This window comes from Scyliorhinus canicula, chromosome 15 (genome assembly GCF_902713615.1).
Source record: "Scyliorhinus canicula chromosome 15, sScyCan1.1, whole genome shotgun sequence".
In the NCBI taxonomy this organism is placed as follows: domain Eukaryota; kingdom Metazoa; phylum Chordata; class Chondrichthyes; order Carcharhiniformes; family Scyliorhinidae; genus Scyliorhinus; species Scyliorhinus canicula.
The window spans coordinates 57,976,602-57,994,602 of record NC_052160.1 but is presented as its reverse complement, the minus strand read 5'-3'; the positions used below and the strand labels follow the sequence as shown (position 1 = coordinate 57,994,602).

Genomic DNA, 18,001 nt, shown 5'->3' with positions numbered 1-18,001 from the left:
ATTACAGTATTGAAATTTTCAATTGAAACCCCCAGCCACAAAACCTTTTGGCGAAGTGAGTTCCAGATTTTCACGACCCTAGGTGTGAAGATGTGCGGCCTGACTGAATAGTATATCACTCACTTGAAGATTATGTCTGCTTGTTTGGGATTCCCCACTAGAGGAAATAGTTCCTCTTGATCTAGCCGATCAGACCCTTTCATTATCTTAAACACCTCAATTAGATCCCCCCCCCCCCCCCCCCATAATCTTTAGTACTTAAGGGGTCACAAGCCTCTATGTCCTCATAAGTAGCCCAGTTAAATCTGTGCCACATGCTCTCTATGGCCAAGAGAGGTGCAGTGTCCAGAACTGAATGCAGTTTCCCTGTCAGAGTCCATCAGCCTTTACATAACCAGGTCACCTACAGTTCGTGCTAACTGATGGCCATTGGGAAAAGGGTTGGAAACTGGAAGCTGACAGTTCTCAATTGCTTTTCCCTCAACAGTGATGCCTCTGTGTGAACAAAAACATAACTGTTACAATCCTTTCTAATCTCTCAGCACATATTACACATTTCAACATTTATTACAAAATGCCCCAGCAGCAGTTTAAAAGCTTTACTGTGGTCGAACAGTATTAAGGGCTCATCGCTGTAGGGATCTCACGGCTGGGGGATGGGAACACATTTTGCCATCCAGTGTCATAATGCCAGTCTCGGCAGTGGTGGAAATTTCTCCTCACTTTGTGCCAACTCTGTCATAACCAGCACAGCCCTGTACCCTACGGTAGTGTGTGTTTGAATGGATCCTTTATAACCAAGATATGATGCTGTGCGCAGAATCCTTGCAGTGGGCACAGAGGGAACCTCTGACCCATGTGACCTGGACTGAAGCCAGTTTCTAAGGATGAAACCATACAATCACCATTCACTTTACCCCTGTCAGCCCAACCTCTCTTACTTTGTTTGAAGGAAAATAAAGTTTGGAATTGCCAGTTTTGGTTTGTTGGCATCATTGTGCATTGTGTTGAGGGAACATATGAAATTAATAAGTGTACTCTATAAATGGCTGTTCTCACTGTCCCACCCAGTGAAATAATTGACAGTTTGACAGTGCTGCTGTAATTTGCCATCAATGTATTTCAACATAAATCACGTTTAGGCACTAATGTTAGACTCAGGTGGGGATATCAATCCGACTGCTTTACCAATGTGGGTAAAGTGCATGCACGTCACTCGGTAAAGCAGTCTTGCAACTCCTGTCAAACTGTGGAACAAAACAAATTTTAAGACACTCCAGGGGCTAAATCCTTTTCGGTGTCAATAACACATATTGATCATAAATAAATTCTTATTAAAATCCCAAGACATTATAAAAAATATTTCCGTGGAGTTTGCACATTCTCTCCATGTCTGCATGGGTTTCACCCCCACAACCCAAAGATGTGCAGGTTAGGTGGATTGGCCACCTAACTAAATTGCCCCTTAATTGGAAAAAAATAATTGGGTACTCTAAATTTATAAAAAAATAATTTCACATTCATTCCTGCAATTGATTTCATCGTATGATAAAGCAATTTCCATATGAATATACAAAATGGGAACAGAAGGAGGCCATTTGGCCCCTCGAGCCTGCTCTGCCATTCAATAAGATCATGGCTGATCCATTTGTGTTTCAAATTCTACATTCTCATCTACTGCCGATAACATTTGATTCCCTTGCCCAACAAGTGTCTATTTAACTGCCTTAAAAACCACCTCCTCATCCTTCTTTAAATAGGGAGACCAAATCTGCACAATGTTCAAGATATGGACCCACTAATGCCCTGTATAACTGAAGCATAACTTCCTTATTTTTATGTTCAATTCCTTTCGTAATAAAGGGTAGCACTCCATCATTCTTCTCAATTACTTGCTGTACCTGCATACTAACATTTTGCGACTCATGCACTTGTACAACTAGATCCCTCTGCACCTCAGAATTCTGCAGCCATTCTCCATTTAAGTAACACTCTGCTTTTTTATTCTTCCTGCCAAAGCGAACAGCTTCACATTTTCCCAGATTATAATCCATCTGCCAGATTTTTGCCCTCTCGCTTAACCTATCTATATCTGTCTGCAGCTCCTTATGTCCTTTTCACAAACATACTTCCATGCTTATCTTTTGGTCATCTGCAAATTTAGCTACCATGCCTTTGCTTCCCTCGTCTAAGTCATTGATATAAATTGTAAAATGTTGAGACTCCAGCACAGACCTTTGCGGGACTCCACATCCTGCCAATCAGAAAATGATCCTGTTATGTGCACTCTCTGTTTTCTGCCAGCCAGTCAATCTTCTATCCATGTTAATATGTTACCCCTTATACCATGAGTTTTTCAATTCCACAATAACCTGTTTTGTGGCTCTTTATCAAATGCCTTCTGGAAATCCAAGTACAGTGCGTCTACAGACTCCTCGTTATCCACAGTGAATGTTACTCCTTCAAAGAACTCTAATAAATTGGTTAAACATGAATTCTCTTTCACAAAACCATGCTGAGTCTTCCCAGTTACCTTGAGATTTTCTAAGTGCTGCCAAAACCTCCTTAATGATTGATTCTAACACCTTCTCCATAATTTTGACCGATAGTTTCCTGTTTTCTGCCTCCCTCCCTTCTTGAATATTTGCTACTTTCCAGTCTGATGGAATCTTTCCATAACCAATTGAATTTTGGAAAATTATCACCAATTATCACCACTACTACCTCCTTAGCCATCTCTTTTAAGATGCTAGAATGAAGTCCATCAGGATCCAGAGACTTGTCGTCCCATAGCTCCATCCGTTTGCTCAATACCGCTTCCCTAGTGATTATAGTTCACCAAGTTCCCCTTTCCCTTCTACCTCCAGAAATATTGCTATTGCTGGAATGTTTTTTGTATCTTCTATAATGATGATAGAAGCAAAATATTTTGCATTCAGTCCTGCGATTTATTTCATTTTATGATCAAGTGATTTTGATGCTTAATTTTCGGTGTTAATGGACCACAGTCACAACCAGCTTGAATTTAATATATTCCAATATAAAATATACTTTAACCTCTTTATGCATCGTTTAGATGTGAGCTGCACTATTAGTTTTCTCATTAACAGTAAAATGCAAATAACTTCATTCACTAAAGTAATTCCTTGATATTCTTCACTCCCATTTTATTTCAATCTCTTCTCTCACTTTCCTTCAGTCTCTTGGTGCATGGCTTCCATCAGTTTGATTTTTAAAAATAACCTTCAGACCCGCGAGCCTATACCGCGCACTGTTGCCTCTGAAGGTGAGAATGACAGAATCGTTAAACGTTCAGATTGGAAAATCCCATTCGAGCTGCACTGCTCCCTTTTTTCTTTGGATCTTTTCTGATGCGTCATAAACAAACTTAATCTTCAAAGTAGGATTTGATTGGTATCCATTACCAAGAGGTAGTGGCTGCTGAACCCAGCTTTCTGCTGCTGTGCAACGCTAGGTCACTTCATTAGAATATAATATCCTCAAAGTGGGGAAAAGAAATAGAAAGGGTTAATGGATACTACACGATGGAGTCATAGAGCCATTATAGTACTGAAAGAGGTCATTCAGCCGATTGAGTCCATGCCAGCTCTCAATCCACTCCATCCAATTCCCTCACTATCCCTGTAGCCCTGTATTTCTCTTAAATGCTCATCCAATTTCCTTTTGAAATCATTGATTGCCTCCACTTCCCCCATCCTTGAAGACAGCGAGTATTACCACGCCCCCACCCAGTATCTTTTGGCCAAAATCTTAATCTGTATCCCTGAGCCCTTCTACAGTCCAGCAAATGGGAACAGCTTATTTTCTTCTGCCTTATCTTGTACTTGTTTTATTAGATCTCCCGCAATCCCCTTTGCTCCAAGGAATAACAGGCCCAACTTTGCCAATTTAACCTTGCAGCTAAAATCCCTCATCCTTGGATCCACCCTCTGCACCCTCTCAAGGACCTTCACAACCCTCCTAAAAAGAGTGGTGGCCGCAACTGGAAGCAATACGATAGCTGTGGCCCAACAAGAGCTTTATAAAAGGTTGAACGTAACTTTTCTGGGTTTGTACTCAATACCTTGGTTTATGAAAACCAAGATCCCACATGCTTTGCTAACTGCTCTCTCAATATGTCTGCCTGGCCATGTTCGCCAGATGGATCTTGGTGCTTCAATACTTCCCCTCACCTGATCATTAGTAGAAAGGTAAGAAAGTTCTACAATTGCTTGATATCAAGTCCTAATGAGCCAGTATGAAATGGAGAGGTAGACACATACGTTAATCTGCCAATGATTGCGGGCTATCAATTGTGATCCTAAAAGCTGACCTTAAGTGAGATTGCTGTTATAGAATTTTCTTAACCATGGGTCCCAAGCTGCAGTGGACGGAAATGGCTGTCCTAAGGTAAGATTGCATCATATTAGATCTTTACAGGCAGCACGGTTGGTTGACTCAAAAGGCAGCTTAACACCTGATAGCCTGTTCCTTCAATTTGAGGATCCTCTTATTCCATCTGCTCGGCTTATAACTGGTTCTTGCTGGTTGAAAACTGTAGCAAATTAAAAGTTACAGCAAAGGTAGTGTAAAAGACTGGACTAGAGCCAGTGGTTCGACAGTTCTGTACCAGATGAGTTCACTTGGTCTATTGAGTCAGGGCATAATGAGATCACTATCATTTAAAGGGACACTTTAATTAAAATACTTCAAGTCTAAAAAGGTGTGTTAAAAATTAAATCTGACAATTATTAAAATGTTAGCCATTCAGGAAGCTGAACAGATCTCAATGTATATAATCACACGAAATTCTAGTGCAGGCTTTGCTTTTCAATTTAGTGACCATGGGAGGGTCTTTCCAAGTGTGTCAGTAACATTACTCAATTCAGCACTGCCAACGAGAAACTAAAATATTCAGATAAGCCTGTTTTACTGGCAGGACAGTATGTGAAACCATCAAGGAAGGCAATGAGTGCCCAGAACACAAACCATCTTTCATTAGATTACCTGTGACAAATAAAGAGCTAGTAAGTGTTGTGCCCCCAGTAGCCAAGCAGGGAAGGATGGAACACGAGAGACTAGTTTTTATACATTTACGCTCTACTTGGAGTCACACTGTGGTAGCGTGGCCCATTTAATGGGGCAGGTTCGACAGATGACGTAACCAGCTTGGGCCAATCGCTTGGGAATGCACGAACCGGCCAACAGGGAGTTTGCATGGAACCCTGGGAACAGGACTATGGGCAGTGTGGACCCCGGATCTGAAGGATTGGACTTATTATATTGAGTTCTATGCTTGTTCCTTACCTGCCTTTGCCTTTCATCAATAAACCCCTTGTTAACTATTAGAAGCCTCCAGTATATGTCTCGAGCCACCACAAACCACCTACATGCACCTCCAACCAATAACAACCCTTTCAGCCTCTTCCTACAGATAGAGAGAGAGAGCACAGGTGAGTCCCCATTGCTACATGCCTCCAGAATGCAATTTAACACCCAAATAACGTAACATTAATTGATTCCCCTTTCTCTCCTAAAGTTCAAAACCTTCTATACTCTACAAAGCATTACATTGAGCGACAAAAACAAGATATTGCGGATGCTGGAGATCAAAAATAAAACGGGAAGTGCAGGAAAAAGTCAGCAGGTCTGGCAGCGTCTGTGCAGGCGCAAAAGAGAAGGTTAGGGATAGGGTAGAGCACGGGGGAGATAAAATGGCAAAAATGTCATGGAACACAGGCAACGGGAGTGGGAATGATAGTATTAAAGACACAAAGGTTTGTCAGAGTAGGTGTTAATGGCAGAATAAAGGCCAGCACTGTCTGAAAGCAAAAAGATGAGAACAACACACAGACTGGCATTAGGGGGAAAGTATTCAAAATGGAGGAAAGAGTTCATGGTTTAGGGACAACAAGGCAAAACTGCAACTTATAGAGCAGAAACCCTAGCGATAGGAGGCACATCAATGATCCCAGTTGCCTATGGGCAGCAGTCCATTAGGCTGCCACTGATAGTGGTACGGGGCCCCAGCCCGAGTCTGCTGGGTCAGGATTGGTGATAGAGATACCGGCTGGATTGACAGTGGATCTTCCGGATGGGCACTAGGGGGGGCGATACGAATCATAGAATAGAACCATGGAATATCTAGAGTGCAGAAGGAGGCCATTCGGCCCATCAATTCTACACCGACCCTTGGAAAGAGTACCCTACCTAGGTCCACGCCATGACTCCGGTAACCCAGCGACCCCACCTACCTTATTTTTGGATACTAAGGGACAATTTAGCATGGCCAATCCACCTAACCTATACATCTTTGAACACTAAGGGGCAATTTAGCATGACCAATCCACCTAACCTGCACATCATGGCGGAATTCAAACCCAGGTCCCAAAAGCATCACTCTGGGTTTCTGGATTACAAGTCCAACAATAATACTACTATGCCACTGCCTCCCCTACTGACACTGTATCGAAGAAGTTATACTGTGGATTTCACAACTTTTTCAGAAGTGCCTGGGCAAAATAACGGGGGCCGTAGGCAAGATACATGTTGACCCTGAGTCCCAACTTAAGTACTTCAGTACCCAGTTCCCTATCCATTACTAACAAAGGTAGAAGGCGGGCTATGCTGATTGGAGAGCCTCAGTATCATTAGGGCAGTGCAATTTAATTGGGCAGTGTCTGTAGTCCTGGTGCTGAAACCAGACAAAACCATCCATTCTCATATTTTAAAATAAATTTAGAATACCCTATTCATTTTTTCCAATTAAAGGGCAATTTAACCTGCACATCTTTGGATTGTGGGGACGAAACCCACGCAGACATGGGGAGAATGTGCAAACTCCACACAGACTGACCCAGAGCCAGGGTCAATCGTGGGATCACCGCGCCGTGAGGCAGCAGGGATAACCACTGCGCCACCACACTGCGCTGGGGACTATAAGTTGACAGTAAACAAGGCCTCCCGTCTGGATAGGTACCCAGGGCCATGAATAGAAGACCTCTACGCGAAGTTAGCAGGGAAACATTCCTTTTCTTTTTTTAATAAATTTTAAAAAAAATTTAGATTACCCAATTATTTTTTCCAATTAAGGGGCAATTTAGCGTGGCCAATCCACCTACTCTGCACATTTTTGGGTTGTGGGGGCGAAACCCACGCAGACACGGGGAGAATGTGCAAACTCCACACGGACAGTGACCCAGAGCCGGGATCGAACCTGGGACCTCAGTGCCGTGAGGCGGTTGTGCTAACCACTAGGCCACCGTGCTGCCCAACATTCCTTTTCTAAGCTTGATATAAGTCACACTTATCTCCAGCTGGACCTGGATGCTGATTCTCAACGTTACATGACCATCAATATCAACAGAAGCCTCTATGAATATATGAGGTTGCCATTCGGAATGTGATTGGCTTGCGCAATTTTCCAGCATGTATGGAGAATATCCTCAAAGGGCTATCACATGTGCCGGTCTACTTGGATGACGTCCTGATCACCGGAGACAATGAAAAGGAGCACCTAAGCCATCTGGAAAAAGCCCTCTGCCAGTTTTCCGAGACAGGCGTCCGCCTCAAGAGGGGAAAGTGCGTACAAGGAGGTCGCATGCTTGGGGTATTGTGTTGATTGGGACCCGCATTAAAGAAGGTGTGAGCGATCAAACAAGCCCCCACACCAGAGTTGAGGTCGTTCCAGGGTCTCGTTGACTACTACAGGAAATTTATTCCTGGCATGACGACTATCCTCGTATCACTTTATGCATTGCTAAAAAAGCACCAAGAATGGGTGTGGAGAGTGCCGCAGGAGGCGGCTTTTGCCAGGGTTAATCAGCGGCTATCACCATCGAGCTTGTTGACCCATTACGACCCTTCAAAGCCCCTTTTGGTGATGTGCGATGCCTCACCTTACGGCATTGGTGTGGTGTTATCCCACCGCATGGATGACGGACTGGAGAGGCCGATAGCATATGCTTCACGGACTTTGGCCACTGTGGAATGCAACTGTGCCCAAATCAAGAAAGAAGGGCTGGCCGTCGTTTTTGCAGTCACGAAATTTCACCAATACGTGTATGGGTGTTGATTCACTATCGTGACGGACCACAAGCCATTACTCAGTTTAGTTAAAGAAGACTAGGTGATTCCGCCCTTAGCACTTGCACGGATACAACGATGGACCCTATTACCAGGGGAGTACGAGGACGTATCTAAGCATCGCCCGGACACACAGATTGCAAATGCGGATGCCCTGAGCCAGCTCTCATTGCCGCGCACCCACCTATCCCCACCGAGGGTTGACAAAGTTGTATCCACTCTGAACTTCATGGACACCTTGCTGGTCACTGCCACCCAAAAACACGACTGGATGCAGAAGGACCCAGTGTTGATGAAGAGGCGCCATATCGTCCTGCATGAGGGCTAGCAAGGGAAGGTACCAAAAGAGCTACAAACGTTTGAGGCCAAACAGGAGGAACCTAGTGTGGAGGATGGTATTCTCCTGTGGGGGGCTCACATCGTGATCCCAAGCCAGGGCAGATGGGCTATACTCCGAGACCTGCACAGCAGTCATCCAGGGGTGTAGAAAATGAAAATGGTGGCGAGGCTTGGATGATATGATTGAATGAATGGCCCTGCAGTGTACCACATGCCAGGAGCATCAGAAGCTCCCACCAGCCACACCGTTAAACTGATGGGAACGGTCGGGCCAACCTTGGCCTATACGCAGATTTTGCTGGACCTTTCCAAAGCTCCATGTACTTGCTCGTGGTAGACACCCATCCTAAGTGACTGGACATTCATTGGATGTCGTCCACCATCTCGAACCACCATTGAGAAGCTGCGGCTCTTGTTTAACACCCATGGCATCCTGGAGGTATTGGTTATGGACAATGGAACACATTCAACAGTGCAGAATTTGCCACTTCATGAAGACAAACGAGTGAAGCATTTCTGAATGGCCATATCACTTCCTCAACCGATCTAGCAGACCGACCGGGCAGACCTTCAAGAAGGGCATGAGGAAACAGGTCATGGGCACTGTCAAAACGAGATTGGCACTCTTCTTATTTAGCTACTGGACTATGCCACATGCCATGACCGGAGAGGCATTGGCTGAACTGTTGATGAGCCGGAGGCTCAGACCCACCTCAGCCTGATGTTCCCCAATATTGGTGGGAGAGTGCAACACAGTCAGGACCTGCAGAAGTAATGTTGAGACAGGCAGACACTCAATTAGTCTGTCTAAGTCCCCTGTAAGCCTCTTTGCATCCTCTTCACAATTCACATTCCCACCACGGTTTGTGTCATCAGCAGATGTGGAAATGGACGCGATTCTATCAAACAATTGCTAAGTGACATTTTGGGTGCATTTAGCCAGATGTTTCATGCAGGCTTTTTGAGTGAGATCCAGTCCTGGATTCACCCAAACTTGGTTATTTCTTTAGGCCTTGCGGAGTTTCTCCCTGGCCCAGCCCACGTTTAGAAATTTCTTCAGCAGTGGAGAGCTGATCTCGCCGGCGAAACTGGCTCCTCAGAGATTGGGGCACCATTTTGAAAGGGTGCCCCGATCTCTAAGTGAGCTTGAGGATCTGCCACCCCCCCCCCACCCCCCCCCCCCCCCCCCCCCCCCCCCCCCCATCCATAGGCAATGCCAGATACCACAGACATGTGCATTCCCCCCCCTGCCTTCAGGTGTGGACACCCAACACGGTGTCACTGAGTGATGTACCACCCCTTTAAGACCCCCTTCATTCCACCCCAACCTTCATGAGACCCTTTCATGCCATCTCTTCACCCTCCACCCCTCATAACCCCACCCCTTCTTTCATGGACATGGCCTCCTTAGGTCCCGACCCTTGGCAGTGCCAACCTGGCACCCAGAATGCCCGGGTGCCAGGGAGAATGTCAGAGCTCTGCTATGTTCTGTCCCCAACCACCCGGGGGCCCCCAATGGCCTGTGAGACCCCGAGTGGCTATCACGACTGGTCTCCATTTGTGGAGACCAGTGCTAACCGGCACCTGGTTGAGACCTTGCCGGTGTGGCCGGTGAGTCCCGGTCGCTGGGTAAATGCTGCATTGGCATTATCTGGATCATGCCCATACACTAGTCACAGCCTGCCAACTTGAGAGTTATCCCCACTGTCTGTTATCTGTCTGTTGTCCAATCTTCAATCCAGTATATTTCTCCCAACTCCATGATCTCTAATTTTGCTAACTAACCTCTTGTGCAGCACCTTATCGAAAGCCTTCTGAAAATCCCAAATACACCACATCCACTGGTTCCTCCCTCATCTACTCCCAGCAGGTTTTTCAGACTCTGCCCAATCTCACTGTTATTTCTCTAAATACTCATATCCTTTATATCCTTTATATTCTGGCATTTTCCCTACTACTGATGTCATGGCCAACAGGTCCATAATTCCTTGTTTTCTCTCTCCCTCCTTTTTATAAAGAGTGGGTTACATTTGCCACCTTCCAATTTGCTGACACATTTCCAGAATCTATAGAATTTTGAAAGATAACCGAAATGCATCCACTATCTTTACAGCCACTTTTAAAAAACTCTGGGATTTATATCATCAGGTCATGGGGATTTATCAACTTTCAGTCACGTTAATTTCTCCAGTAGAGGGATCCAGGAGGTAGGGTTGCAGGAGCCTCAGCCCTTGTCCCTGTCCAACAGTCTTGAGATTCTTGCTCCCTCTGTGGACAGGAATGGGGACTGCAGGGAAGATGAGTAAACTGACTACAGCTCCGTGATACAGGGAGCCATTTAAGTTGGGGGTAGAGAAAAGAAATGTGGTCGTAATCGGGTATCGTATAGTTAGGGGCATTGACACTGTTCTCTGTGACCAGGATCGAGAATCGCGAAGGTTGCGTTACCTGCTTGGTGTTCGGGTTTGGGATATCTCATATGGGCTGCAGAGGAACTTGGAGTCAGAGGATAAAGATCCACGTAGGTACCAACGGCATAGGTAGAACAAGGACAGAGGTTCTGCGAAGGGAGTATGAACAGGCAGGAGCTAAATTGAACAGCAGAACCAAAAAGGTAAGAATATTTGGATTACTACCTGAGCCACAATTGGCACAGTGTCAATAAGATTAAGGAGGTAAAGGCGTGTTTGGAGGTGGGGTGGGGAGAGGGTTTAGTTGTATGGAAAATTAGAAAATCAAAGTTAAAGGAGAAGGTAGAAGCGCAGGTTAATGAGGATATTAAACTAGTTAAAGGGGCCAAGGGCTCAGGAGAGGTTAGTAACATTTCCAGAACACGTAATAGAACAGAGAGTACAGAAGGTGGCAAGAATCTAACTTCAGGCAGACTAAAAAGATGACAAATATGAGAAGGGGGGTGGTCAATGCAGGACTGAGGGTGTTGTACCTAAATGCATGGAATATACGAAACAAGGTAAATTAGCTTGTTGCGCACATTGAAATTGGCCGGTACGATATTGTGGGAATCACAGAGATGTGGCTGCAAGAGGATCAGGGCTGGGATCTAAATATCAAAGGATATGTGGCCTAATGAAATGACATATAGATGGGCAAAGAGGTTGCATTGTTAGTAAGGAATGAAATTAAATCGATAGCAATAAGCGATATAGGATCAGAAGGCATAGAATCTCTGTGGGTGGAGTTGAGGAATCTCAAAGATAAAAAGACCCTGATAGGAGTTATGTACAGGCCCCCAAGTAGTCAGGATGTGGGGCAGAAAATAAATCAGGAGAAAAAACAGGCATTTAAAAAAGGCAATATTACAATAATCGTGGGGAACTTCAATATGCAGGTGGACTGGGAAAATCAGGTTGGTAATGGATCCCAAGAAAAGGAATTTGTTCAATGTCTAAGAGATGTTTTTTTGGAGCAGCTTGTGACAGAGCTGACGAGGGAACAGGCAATTATGGATTTGGCGATGTGAAATGAGGTAGACTTGTTTAGCAAACTTAATGTGAAGGAATCTTTAGTGAGCAATGACCACAATATGATAGAATTACATTGCAGTTTGAAACGAAATGAAATGAAATGAAAATCGCTTATTGTCACGAATAGGCTTCAAATGAAGTTACTGTGAAAAGCCCCTAGTCGCCACATTCCGGCGCCTGTCCGGGGAGGCTGTTACGGGAATCGAACCGTGCTGCTGGCCTGCTTGGTCTGCTTTCAAAGCCAGTGATTTAGCCCTGAAGAGGGAGAAGCTGGAATCCAATGTAATGGTATTACAATTAAATAAGGGTAACTACAAATACATGATTGAGGAGCTGGCCAGAGTTAATGGAAAAGGAGCCCAGCGGGGAAGACAGTGGAACAGCAATGGCAGGTGTTTTTTGGGGTTATTCGGGAGGAACAACAGAAATTCATCACAAGGAGGAGGAAACATGCTAAGGGGAGGACGAGGCATCCATGGCTGATGAGAGAAGTCAAGGACAGCATAAAATCAACAGAAAAAACAAACAAAGTGGCGAGGATAGTGGGAAGCCAGAGAATTGGGAAGCCTTTAAAAGTGAGCAGAAGACTATTAAAAAAGCAATAAGGGGGGAGAAGATGAAATATGAGTGTAAGCTAGCTAGTAATATAAAAGAAAATAGCAAGAGTTTTTTTCAATTTATAAAAGGTAAGAGAGATGCAAGAATAGACATTGGAACACTGAATCATCAGGCTAGAGAAGTAGTAATAGGAAACAAAGAAATGGCAGAGGAACTGAACAGTTACTTTGCATAGGTCTTCACGGTGGATGACACCACTGGGAAACCAGAACTTCAGGAGAATCAGGGGCAGAGGTGAGTGCAGTGGCCATCACTAAGGAGAAGGTTCTGGGGAAACTGAAAGGTGGATAAATCACCTGGACTGGATGGACGACACCCCAGCGTTCTAAAGGAGATAGCTGAGGAGATTATGGAGGCATTGGTGGTGATCTTTCAGGAATCACTGGAGGCATGTAGGACTGGAAAATGGCTAATGTAACACCCCTGTTTAAGAATGGAGGGAGGCAGAATACGGGAAATTATAGGTTGGTTAGCCTGACTTGGGTTATTGGTAAGATTTTCGAGTCCATTATTAAAGACGAGATTGCGGAGCATTTGGCATGATAAAATAGTGAATCAGTATGGCTGACAAAATCTGACAAAATCTGTTACAATTCCTTGAGGAAGTATCAAGGAAGTTAGACAAAGGAGAATCAGTGGACGGGATCTACTTGGATTTCCAGAAGGCCTTTGACAAGGTGTTGTTAAATAAATTAAGAGTCCACAGTGTTAAGGGTAAGATGCTGGCATGGATAGAGGATGGGCTGACTGGCCGAAGGCAGAGAGTGAAGATAAAGGGGCCATTTTCGGGATGGCAGCCTGTGACTAATGGTGTGCCTCAGGGTCGGTGTCAGGACCACACTTTTCACAATCTAATTGACCTTATTGAAACTTATACTGAGGGGCCCAGATAGAGTGGACATGGAGAAGTGTTTCCACTAGTAGGAAAACCAGAGTCCGAGGGCCAGCCTCAGATTGAAGGGACGATCCTTCAAAACTGAGATGAGGAGGAGTTTCTTCAGCTCAAGAGTGGTGAATCTGTGGAACTCTTTGCCGCAGATGCCAAATCACTGAGTGTCTTTAAAACAGAGATAGCTAGGTTCTTGATTAATAAGGGGTTATGGGGAGAAGGCAGGAGAATAGTGATGAGAAACATTTCAGCCATGATTGAATGGCGGAGCAGACCCGATGGGCTGAATGGCCTAATTCTGCTCCTATGTTTCATGGTCTTATTACTTTTTTACTAATACTAATTTCTTTCAATCCCACTGGTCCCTTAGCTTCCTGATATTTCAGGGAGGTTTTTCGTATCATCCTTCACAAAGACAGACACTGAGGCCTACATTTTCCGGGCCGCACACCGTGGGAATCGTAGAGGGCGGGACAGGTAATTTGATGGACCAGCAAAATATCTGTTGACTTCGGATAAGAATTTTCAATCCCAACCGCCCAAAGTATTTTAATTTCTCTGCCACTTCCTTATTACCCATTAGAAATTCTCTGTAAATGCCTTGCATTTGTCTTTACTAACCTTTAATAAACTTTCATCTTTGTTGTCACAAGTAGGCTTGCATTAACACTTCAATGAAGTTACTGTGAAAATCCCCTAGTCGCCACACTCTGGTGCCTTTTTGGGCACACAAAGGGAGAATTCAGAATGTCCAATTCACCTAACAGCACGTCTTTCGGGACTTGTGGGAGGAAACTAACGCAGACACGGGGAGAACGTGCAGACTCTGCACAGACAGTGATCCAAGCTGGGAATCGAACCTGGGACCCGGGCGCTGTGAAGCAGCAATGCTAACCACTGTGCTACCGTGCTGCCCAGCCTGTTTTACAGTCTGTTTATATGTCCCCCACTAGTTTACTTTCCCATTCTATTTTCTCTTTCTTTACCAATTTCTTGGTTCTCCTTTGCTGAATTTTAAAATGCTCCCAAACCTCAGGTTCGCTACTTTTTGCTGGCAACTTTATATAGCACTGCATCGAGTCTAGGTGCCTGGCCAGCTTAATTGATCAATCAAGCTTCATAATTGTTGTATCTCTTTAGGTTTCTGTGATTGTACGATTAACTGGGTTGGGAATGGCTTACCTAAATAGGGTTGCTGTTTTGAAGTTTTACAAGACCAGGATGATACTTTGCTTAATATCTAAACCAGTATAATCAATCATGCTTTTCTCAAATTCCGTCGAACTGCCCCAGGAGAAATCATCAGATGCATCATGAAGGTGCCTGAAATTGATAATGCACTGTGGGATCTGCTTTTAATAGGCCATATCCTATTTTCAACAATACAGATAGCACCAAAAATTGCCATGCATCATTCTGGCCATTTTAGTTTCCGTCAATGTCCTTCCACAACCCCTACTTTTTAGGCAGCTTCAGAAACACCTCTCTGCGAAAAGCATTGCATTGGGAAAATGTTGCTTTTATGTTGATTGACCTACATTCCCATAAGAATGTGGCCAAATAAGAGCCAAAAACATTTTATCTGTCCAGTAGTGGGGGAGTCCACTCTAACATTTGCATCACCCAGTTGCTCTTGCTCCTGGCCTCGATTTAACTTTATAAGTCCCACGTGCAGGGATTTCTTCAAATCCAACCACCCAGCAAAGCTATTTGACCCCTATTGGTATGTCAGATCAAATTCCAAATCCTTTCCAGATGTCCCACTCCCTTTGTTTTGCTTCTCTTACTCGTTAATTCCCAGCCTTGTTGGCAGTTACCAAAACTTCACAATAATGAGGATATCTTTTCGTAATTCTGTCAGGTAGCTTTCCGAGGCCTTTATTTTATTGTCTTATCTATTCAAGCTATAGCCTCTACTTCCACTTTTCGGTGTGTGGGGACAATTACTATGAAATCTCTTACACTATTGGAGGTTCTTATGGTAATTCATGATCATTTTCAAATTCAAGAGGCACTTCTGGACATCTATCACTTTCATGGAGTAAAAAAACTCTTTCGCTCCATTCTGCCAGCCCATGGATCTCGAAATTTGGCCATCACCCTCAACATTCAACCAGTGGCTATTTCTTGCCATCTCACAACCGTCACCATCTCCAGTCTTTAGTATTGTCTGGACTTATGACTGAGCGCCCACTCTGGGTAATTGTCCTGTGGATGTGATCATTCTATCACGTGTATCATGATCCATCATTCTCTGGTCCTTAATCTGCCACATGCTGTTCCTCAAGACCCTCATTAGAACATTTGAGGTAAAAAGTGTCTTGTTTAATTCTATCAAATTGCTCAGAGTCTGATTTTTTTCCCCACATAATTTCCTTTGACAGGTCCTATGTTACCTTTAGTGCTCTCTTTTATTGAGTATCCCCAACTGAATACAATTAGTGCCCAATTGATCTTTATATATTGATACCTCCAATTAGCCATTAGCCCTTCTGTGGACGACATAGTCAGTATTTAATTTTGCCCATGACGGACATGATTATAGTAACAAACTCGTTCTCCAGGTTATACTCTTTGCTCTTCTCTCTGACTCCCCATACCCTCTGATGTTTCCTCTTGCAGGTATAAAATTGTGGAATTGATCTGCTACATGGTTATGGGCATCTTTCCTGCACTCGTCATTCTCTCAATGGTAAGGTTGCTTTGTGTGTGTGGTGTGTGTGTCTGAGTGTTAGAAAAGCTAGGGGGTTATGTTGAGCTTGTAGAAGTCACTAATTTGGTCTCAGCTGGAATATTATGTCAGTTCTGGGTACCACACTTAAGGAAGGATGTGAGGGCATCAGAGAGTGCAGAAAAGATTGACGAGAATGGTTCCAGGGATCAGGAACTTCAGGTATGAAGATAGATTGGAGAAGTTGGGACAGATACCCTTCGAAAAAAAAAGAAAACTGAGAGATTTGATGGGGGTATTAAAAATCATGAGGGATCTGGACAGAGTAGATATGGAGAAACTGTTCCCATTGGTGTAAGGATCGAGAATGAGAAGGTGTAGATTTAAAGTAATTAGTAAAAGAAACAAATGAGATATGAGGAACAATGTTTTCTCCCAGTGGTTAAGGTCTGGAATGCACTGCCTGAGAGTGTAGTTGAAGCATTCAAAAGGGAATTAAACTTATTTCATAAGAAAGAATGTGCAGGATTGCAGGGAGAGGGTGGGGGAATGGCTCTAGGTGAGTTGCTCATTTGGAGTGCCGGTGCAGACATGATAGGCCAAATGGCCTCTTTCTCCATCATAACAATTCTGTGTGTGTGTGGATATATCACAGTGTTGTGGGTACGTGTATGCGTTTCCGAGTGTTATATATGTGCGTAGGAGCATTGGAGTGTTGTATGTGTATTAGAGTGTGAGTCTGAATGTTGTGTGTGCAATTGTGTGTCTGAGTGGTGTGTGTGTGTCGGAGTGTTATATGTGTGTGTGGGTTTATCCGAGTGTTGTGTATGTATATCTGAGTGTTATATACATATATGTGTGTGGTATATGTGTATCCAAGTGTTATATAAGTGTGTGTATCCGAGTTTTAAATACATATGTGTGTGTATATCTGAGTGTTATATACATATATGTGTGTGTATCCAAGTGTTGTATATGTGCATGTATCAGAGTGTTATATACATGTGTGTGTATGTGTGTGTATGTGGGGGTGTGTGTGTGTGTATCCGAGTGTTATATATATATCTGTGTATGTATCCGAGTGTTATATATATGTGTATGAGTGTGTGTGTGTCCGAGAGTTATACACATATGTTTGTGTGTGTATCCGAGTGTTATCTACATGTGTGTGAGTGCGTGTATGTATCCGAGTGTTATATACATAAATGTGTGTGTGTATCTGAGTGTTATATACATATATGTGTGTGTATCCGAGTGTTATATACATATATATGTGTGTACGCATTCATGTGTTATTTACATATATGTGTGTGTGTGTGTGTGTGTGCATGTATATCTCCGAGTGTTCCATACATTTGTGTGTGTATCCGAGTGTGAAATACATATATATGTGTGTGTGTACGCATCCGTGTTATTTACATATATATGTCTGTCTGTGTGTGTATATATCTGAGTGTTACATACATATGTCTGTGTGTATCCGAGTGTTATATACACGTGTGTGTGTGTATCCGAGTGTTATATACACATGTGTGTATCCAAATGCTATGTACATATGTGTGCATGTGTATCTGAGTGTGTGTGTGTGTGTTGCCCCTCCAAAAATAAGTCCTTTACCCTCTCCAGCCCCTTATCTTTCCACCCCCCAAACATGGCATCCAGTTTCCCCAGTTGGACGAATGATTCCCACAAATAGGGGTCCACCTCACCCCCCAATGCCAGCGGAGCTGCCGCCATACCTTTAACGTGGAAATGACCATCGGATTTGATGAATACTTAGCTGGATCAAACGGCCATGGAAGCGGACGCCAGCTCCTCCAGACTTGACCCCTTATCTGACCCCAGTTCCATTTGTACCCAGAAAACCACCCGAACCAAACTAGCACCTTCTCCGCCCAGGTTTGGCAGCGCCAA

At 44.0% G+C, this 18,001-nt stretch overlaps 1 protein-coding gene across 2 annotated transcripts in view; it reads left to right on the top strand.

Moving 5' to 3' along the window:
* mmd2a (monocyte to macrophage differentiation-associated 2a) overlaps positions 1-18,001 on the top strand; it is a 168,960-nt gene that overhangs the window by 138,770 nt on the left and 12,189 nt on the right. Inside the window, exon 6 of one of the 2 annotated variants that reach the window (XM_038821047.1) lies at positions 16,039-16,108. The exons of the other annotated variant lie outside the window; for it this stretch is intronic. Coding sequence (XP_038676975.1) covers positions 16,039-16,108 — 70 coding nt within the window. The remainder of the gene's footprint in view (positions 1-16,038; positions 16,109-18,001) is intronic. 2 annotated transcript variants of the gene reach the window in all.